This window comes from Papaver somniferum, unplaced genomic scaffold (genome assembly GCF_003573695.1).
Source record: "Papaver somniferum cultivar HN1 unplaced genomic scaffold, ASM357369v1 unplaced-scaffold_21, whole genome shotgun sequence".
Classification (NCBI taxonomy): Eukaryota; Viridiplantae; Streptophyta; class Magnoliopsida; order Ranunculales; family Papaveraceae; genus Papaver; species Papaver somniferum.
Window position 1 is genome coordinate 12,605,938 of NW_020631041.1, and position 8,425 is coordinate 12,614,362.

At 35.9% G+C, this 8,425-nt stretch overlaps 1 protein-coding gene across 1 annotated transcript; it reads right to left on the reverse strand.

Annotated features, from left to right (window-relative positions):
* Window positions 1-5,948: 5,948 nt before the first annotated feature.
* Window positions 5,949-7,072, reverse strand: LOC113339618. The gene is made up of 2 exons (XM_026584858.1): window positions 6,972-7,072; window positions 5,949-6,613 (listed from the first exon to the last, which is right to left on the reverse strand). The coding sequence occupies exons 1-2, from the start codon at window positions 7,054-7,056 to the stop codon at window positions 5,949-5,951; spliced, it is 750 nt and encodes a 249-aa protein (XP_026440643.1). The 5' UTR covers window positions 7,057-7,072.
* Between the last annotated feature and the right edge of the window lie 1,353 nt (window positions 7,073-8,425).

Genomic DNA, 8,425 nt, shown 5'->3' on the forward strand with positions numbered 1-8,425 from the left:
ATTGTATTAAAATCACCACCAATATATCATGCAAGATTTGACCAATATCTGCAAACCGTGTCAAGCTCAACCCAAAACTCATTCCTATGAACTGAGTTGTTTGGCCCATAAACACTTGTAAGTACCCACTGAAAATTATCTTGTTTGTTAGTACAAAGTACAAAAAGAGTATACTCGGCAACAAGAGAGTGAGTTACGTCTACCAGGTCTTTATCCCAGAGAATTCACATTCCACCTGAGCTCCTACAGATTGTTGCATTGTCCAACCCACATTCTTGTGACCAGAAATATGCTTAATGTCTAAAGACGTACATTTCATCATTTTTGTTTCTTGGAGAATAATGATTGGAGCTCTAATCATCTGTATCATCTTATGAACCATCGTTCTTCTAGTACACGAATTTAAACCTCTAACATTCCAAGTAAGAATTTTTAAACTCATTGAGTAAAATATTTACCCCTAGAAGTAACTGACCTTCTTGGTCTGGATGGAGGACTGGCAATAACTTTGACAGAAGTACCAAGTCGCTTTAACTCATTACGCAGTTTCAGAGGAATCTCCAGTTGTGATTCATTAACAGATTCAAGGTTGGTGGAAAAATCACCAACTTAGGAATTTACTACTGCATGTTCGAATCCAGGTGGAAAATCTGACATACAATTACCAAAACAACAAAATAATTCTATGTCTTCTTCGAACATATATAAAGGTATTCTCAAGACCCAAAATAGGTTCGGAGTGTTTTTTTCTTTATGTAGTGGAATGATTTCCTCATCATCAAGACAAATAGTGTTTTCTACAACAACATCTTTTAGGATTTGCTTTTTTGTTGGCAGGATAAGGATATGTTTAAGCACTGGACCCATTTTTGAAACTTTAGAAACTAGGAATTTCTTAGTATGATTTGGCATTAACTGGATAGACGATTTACTTCATCCATAATCCAGGTGGGTAAAGTGAGTTGAATGATTTTTTGAGGTTTGATGAGATTAAGAAGATTGGAACAAGGTTGGAGGTTTGAAATTAATCCCGAGCAAACTTGGGGATATCTAAGAGCTGGCAATGGTGGAATGAAGGTAGAGGGTTGAGTTGATGAAGGTGAAAAAGCGGGGGTCTAACAACCACACCCAAAAATTCATTTGGAAATATGAATAGAAAATCTCCAATATACTTTCAAGAGAATCAACTAGACAGTTAGACTCAATCTAGAGAAAAGTATATCAAAGAGTTTTGTATCTCTATCTCTCAATTCAATCTGCAATCAGCAAATAGGAATTTGCGATTGAACATACGAGAAATAACTTGAACGGTACCAAAGACCAATGTTCAAGGATCAATCAATTTCAATCAACAACCAAAGGTTGGATTTCCTAGTTGATCGATTCAACGCGGAAAAGAAATATAATGTGGAAAAAAATAACACAGACACCTGAAGTTTTGTTCACGAGAAAACCGCAAATGCAGAAAATCCCGGGACCTGGTCCAGATTTGAATACCACACTGTATTAAGCCGCTACAGACACTATCCTACTACCAATGAACTTCAGACTGGACTGTAGTTGAACTCTAATCAGTCTCACACTGATTCAAGGTACAGTTGCACTCCTTACGTCTCTGATCCCAGCAGGATACTACACACTTAATTCCCTTAACTGATCTCACCCATAACCAAGAGTTGCTACGACCCAAAGTCGAAGACTTGATAAACAAATCTGTCTCACACAGAAAAGTCTATAGGGATAGATAAATATGTCTCCCACAGAAATACCTACGAGTTTTGTTCCGTCTTTTGATAAATCAAGGTGAACATGAACCAATTGATATTCCGGACTTATATTCCCGAAGAAAAACCTAGAAATATCAATCACTTCACAATAATCTTAATCGTATGGTAGCGAAACAAGATATTTTGGAATCACAAACGATGAGACGAAGATGTTTGTGACTACTTTTTATCTTGCCTATCGGAGATTAAATCTCGAGCCAATCTTAAAGAAGATATACTCAAACATGATAGAAACAACAAGATCAGATCACACAACTATAGAGAAAATAGTTGGGTCTGGCTTCACAATCCCAATGAAGTCTTCAAGTTGTTAACCTACAGGGTTTCGTGAAAAACCTAAGGTTAAAGGAGAATAGACTCTAGCTTATGCAACTAGTATCACACAGGAGGTGTGGGTATTAGGTTTCCCAGTTGCTAGAGTTCTCCTTTATATAGTTTTCAAATCAGGGTTTGCAATCTAAGTTACCTTGGTAACAAAGCATTCAGTATTCACCGTTAGATGAAAACCTGATTAGATTCAAGCTAATACATTTCAACTGTTAGATCGAACTTATCTTGTCATACACAAATGAAATGTACCCTCATTTAGGTTTAGTAACCGTACCTAAACGTGTACACCATGTTGGATCAACAATAGTTAACCAAGGTTAGCCATATGAACACTCTCATATCAACCTTATTCATCTTCAACATAACTAGTTCAAATGACTCAAATGAAACTATTTAAAGAGTTTTTGAATTGCTATATTCTCATAGAAGTGTACAAGAACACAATTGAAGCAAAATCGGTTTGATTCACTCTAATCAATTCATGAACATTATAGCCACGGTTTGCAAAGAACACATTCCTTATTATATAAATGTATTAATTCATGTACTAAACCGATTTTAGAACTCTAACCTTCATGTACGCGAACATGTACGCATACTTGAAATACCCGAACTGAAATTGGGTTTCACCAGTACGCAAACAGGTACGCATACCACCAATCCCAGCAGAAAATCTCGGACATGGACCTTACGCCAGTACGCATACGGGTACGCATACTTAGGTTCACGGACTTCTCAAAACAACGTGTACGCATACGGGTATGCATACTCTGGTTCCCGGACATGGATTACATATGTGCAAGAGTACAGAACATGTCACAATCCAATAATGGTTAAGTGTTCTAAACTCTTATTTCAATCATTGAAACGTTCTTAGAGGATGACAATAGCCGTTTTCACACACTATTAGCATCAAAGCAATTTTCAAGTTATTGAAATAATCATAATCGAAACATTCCAAGTTTACACCAAATGATTGTATCACACAAACCATGTAAGATGTCACTCGACAATTTTCACATGATCAAGATGAACATGGTCAAAGCAAAATCTTACCAACACATATTCCGAGAAATACGTAAGCGAGTTAAACTCAGCTCGAAGTCTCAAATGTGTATAATAGAAAACTATATGGTAACACGACTTATGTCTCAATATAGGAGATAAAGTAGAAATAGACTTTCCAAGTGACAAATGAGTTTCAGCCTCCACATACCTTTTTCTTGATGAAGTTCCACAAGCTCTCCTTAGTAGTTCTTCGTCTTCAATGATGAACACCGTGAAGTCTAATGCTCAACTACACAATCTATCCTAGTCTGAGACATCTATAAGTAGACTAGAAATCAAGACTTATAGTTTTGATCACTAACATTGACAAACAAGCTTGAGATAGCAACACTTGCAAGTTCGACCGAGCATTGCTCTAAAAGAAGGGCTAGGGAACGATATGAGTTCATCTATGAAGGATTGGAGTGGAAAAGATTGTAGCTTAGAGTTACATGTTTTTGAGTTTCAGGTTCTGACAATGTTACAGGCTCTGGGAAGGTGTCATGGATAGATAATTTGAAAGCTGCAGGTTTGTACACCTCATCAACTTCCATGTCAGCAGGAAAATCCTCGGTTGCAGCCACATCAGTATCAGCAAACACCTCGGCTCTGTCACTGAAATATTTGCGAATTTTGATAAGAATTCTAAGTTATTTACTTGGTGCCAGACTTGTTTCACGGGCTTGGACCTGGATCTGGATTTCTTATTTTTTTTCCTACGTCTATTTTCTTATAAGTTATTTACTTGTTTGTTAATTTTCTTCAGAATATATAAGTATCTTCTATTGCGTTACCTTGTGATTGTCGATCCTTGAATAGATGGTAAATTTTTATAGAAGTTTGTTTTTTCACTTGGTTAGTCGTTGCGAAACGTGTTTGAAAAGAGTCCACTCACCTACTTGTTTCTTTCTCTTTTGCAAGAAGGTATAGTCTATAATTTACCATCCTTCATCCCTTGGCATCCTCTACCCTCTTTATCCCTGTTATCTGTTGGTCTTCCAAAGGCATCTAAGATCCTGGTACGTGAGAGAATTTGACGCGGCAATTCTAGATGTTACGGTGCGTGACAAACAAAAGAAGCTATTGAAGGAAAAAGGACGCAAATTCATTTCAGATTGGTGTGTATTTTATAACTATAATCATACCTTCGGTACTGCCCCCAATGGTTGCCTCCTACATAGGCTTTTTCATCTTTTCTTGGATAACTCTGCCTCTTTTCTTGGATAATCTCTCTCGTAGTCCATATTTTTACTGGTTCCTGGTTCCAAAAATTTTCAATCTCGTCGGCATCAAATAAGATTTTCCAAACCAATCTTTGTAGCCATTCATGTGGTTGTCCGACTCATAACATGTTGTTCAAGTAATATGACACCCATATTTTTCTATCTATCTATCTATCTATCTATCTATTAACTTAGTGTTACTTGTCGTACCAATCTGGAATCTCCAAACCTGTCTACTATTGTCATGTCAAACAATTTTGCAAGTATATTATTCTCATTAACATCTTGGTTATAGATTGAATAACTTCTAGATACATAATGGAAATTGTAATTGCCTCTTTCCATATGAGCTCCTAACAATGGCTATTATTCTATTCTTTGAAAAATTGAGTTGTTTTTTCAGACTTCTCTCCTAATCTGAGGGGCTGAATATGATTTCAGTAAAGAACATAAATCTCAACATCAATAGATGGTGATGAATATCTTTCAAAAAAGAGGTTTTCGTGAAGAGATTTCATTAAGGAAAATGAAGGTAAATCCATGAACCATTATCTCCTATATTTATGGAGTCCGAGATGATGCGTCGTTTGGACTTTGGAAAACTCTGAAACAGAAATGCAACGTTTGGAATTAAAGTATAAACAAATTAGTGTCGGTTAGGATTTCCTTCAGAAAGCAACCTTTGGAATTTAGATGTATGTTTTAGTAAATTTATTGGAATGGTTTCAAAAAAAAAAAAAAAAAACATTGGATTTTTAAAAATAGGGTGACATGGTTTAACTACGAAGCAGAACAATTGTGGTGACGCCATGCGTCTCTTTTGGGGTCTCTTATTATAAGGAAACATATGACTAGCAAAACAGAAAAACTAACAAAACATTTTTGCAACAAAAGAAATCTTGTAACATATTTTCCCACCATAACCAGCATTATAATGCTTTTACCGTGATACACACCTGATTTCGCAAAATTTACAGCCAATATGCATACAAAACGTACCTAGAGAGATAATGAGGCATAGAATTGTAGCAAAGACACTGGTTCAAATTAATTACAGTTTATTCAAATGGTTCAAATTCAACTTGATTTCATCCCAATTAATGGAACTCGATCTAGTAGTCCTTACGGAAGCACATGCAACTACGCAAGCTTAGTATTGTGACTGTGAAACAAACACCTATGACATTAGTGTGTATAAGGACCTGCATGCATGTGTTGTTAGCTAAGTGAAAAAAAAATAAAAAAAATAAAAGGGAAATCCCATCGTTTGTTGTTTAGTTTACCATATTTCAAGGTTTCTGAGTTAAGCAGCTAGGAGAGTAGGCAAACAAAATCTGAGGTGCATCTGACCTTCCCAAGAAAAATTTATAACGAGCCTAATTAAAGTTTACCAAGAATAAAGCAAGACAATTTTACTAACTTAGGGAAACAAAATAGATAGGTCTCAAAATACAGTACGAAAAAACAAGGAGAATTACACCTAAATAATCAATAATCATACTAGTTGATGTTCTTCTCCTGATAGCTACAGCTAACCACAGCTATAAATAATAATAAATTCTTAATTAGTGGACAATGGATTATTAGCATCAGCAGTAAGCGATCTTGAAGATTCCAATAGTCCGTAAGTGCACGGTGCATGGCCTGGCGAGATCTGAACACTGAGCTCTGGGAGACAAGTTTTGCTGCAAGGATCTGGTGGGGGTGGGGAGGGAGATGGAGGTGGAGATGGATCTGCACAACAACACTGTTCAAACCATTCATACCTAGGTTCAGGATAAGCAGAACCACCTGATACGCACTCTGACCTTGCCATTGGAACGTTTTTTCTATTGCAATATTCCTCACATACAGGTTTTTCAATACAATCAAGGCCATATTCATGATAAAACACTCTATATTCTTGTCCACTCAAGCATATATTATAATGCTGAGGCCAGAGGCCCTCAAATTCGGATTGAGATTGAGGAGCGGGAGGAGGTAAGGTTGGCGATGGAGGAGAGGAGGGTGATGGCGGTGATCTTCCACAGCAGCACCTACATCTTATTGAATAAGTTGATACAAGACATCCATAATTTACCTGTGGAAGCCCCAAGACCAAACATTGTTCATCACACCAATCTGTACAAAACTGGCAACTTGCTCCCGGAGGAAGTGGAGTGCTGGTTGAGTCCATGTATATATCCCCTGGAATACAAAGATCTCTCCTCCACGCTGACGCCGTCTCTACAAATATAGACAGTTCATAGGTTATCTTGCAACATATTTGACAAAACACTTCCCAAACAAGTTTATACCTATATGGCTATATATACAAATATGACTATCAAAACAGAAAAACTACGAAAACACTTTTGCAACAAAAGATATCTTGCAACATATTTGACAAAATACTTGGCAAACGAGTTTATAGCAATATATATACGTGCGTGTGACTAGCAAAACAGAGAAACTACCAAAACATTTTTGCAACAAAAGAAATCTCGCAACATATTTTCCCATACCAAGCATATTACAATGCTTTTACCGTGATATATACGCCTGATTTCGCAAAATTTACAGCCAATATGCATACAAAACGTACCTAGAGAAATAATGAGGCATAAAATTGTTGCGAAGACACTGGAATTAAAAAAGAACCCATGAGATCTTCTCCTGGTTACTTCCATCTTTCTTCAAAATAAGTTATCTCTTATTTTGGGTTGCGATGATTCTTGGAGACCCATTAACTATGTTCTTTATAAAGGTAAAAATCTCGGCTATTAGAGATAAATTAAATCAAAGATATCATGTACTACTAGTGTTCAATTTTTAAGATTTGAGCAGACTATAATCAAATTCAATTGAGGAACAAACAAAGATATGGGTTAGGATGTTTGTTTTATTGTGTACAAAAACACAATTTTCAAAATTATATTAGTAAAATAAACATTTTGGGTAAATTAACAGAGAATCTAAACAAGGGTAAAAGTGTATATAATGGCATCTTTAAGTAGATTGACTGTATAATTTGGCGCAAAATTATAAGTTACCAAATCGGGTATGTTCAGATTCTCGACATAGCCGATTGGCATGAATTTTAAGTTACAAAAAGATACTAATAAGCTTGGTCAAAAATCTGAAACTATCTCTTTTCGGCCGGCGGATGGTCATGGTTTTTGGGATACAGAAAGATAATCTCCTTGGTGTAAATTTCTAAATTTTTGGGATACAGAAAGGTAAACTGGTGTTGGTGTAAAACTTGATTCTTGAATGTAATAAAATGAAGCTAAAGTGCTAAACAGATAAAAATATCCCAACAGATATTTTTATCCTTTCTCAAACAAAATTTTTCCCAATTGAGTTTTTAGCTTTTTTTTAGAAGGACTCAAATTAATTACAGTTTATTCAAATTGTTCAAATTCAACTTGATTTCATTCCCATTAATGGAACTCGATCTAGTAGTCCTTACGGAAGCACATGCAACTATGCAAGCTAAGTATTGTGATTGTGAAACAAACACCTATGACATTATTGTGTTGTGTATAAAGACCTGCATGCATGTGTTGTTAGCTAAGTGTAAAGTAGCTAGGAGAGTAGGCAAACAAAATCCGAGGTGCATCTGATCTTCCCAAGAAAAATTGCAAAACAACAAGGCAGAGATTCGTATTATACTGTACAAGAGATATGTCAAAACTTACAATGAAGATGGACAAGAATCAAGATACGCTTACTCACATCACATGTTATATGACTGTGTAAGGCTCAAGTTCCCAATTGCTCACATGGTTTATGACTTGTTTATGTTTTTTTTAGAGGTACGACGTATCTGAATTAGTTGGACAAATAAAATCCGCAGATACTGAAACAAGAAAACAAAAGAGTGATTCACAATCAGATAATATAAACAAAAGAGTGATTCACAATCAGATAATAATATAATGAAGATGCTTATACGAGTCAGGATTCCCAAGATTTCCCCATTGTCAGTGGTGTTCATCAGCAACTTTATAAATACGACTTTATATAATAATATGTAAATCTGCGGGATTGCAATCT

Excerpts from the sequence above, each read along its gene's own strand:
- LOC113339618 (XM_026584858.1), bottom strand. The coding sequence starts at position 7,056 with ATGGAAGTAACCAGGAGAAGATCTCATGGGTTCTTTTTTAATTCCAGT. Across the intron at positions 6,614-6,971 it reads ATGCCTCATTATTTCTCTAG|AGACGGCGTCAGCGTGGAGG; the intron begins GTACGTTTTGTA and ends CTATATTTGTAG.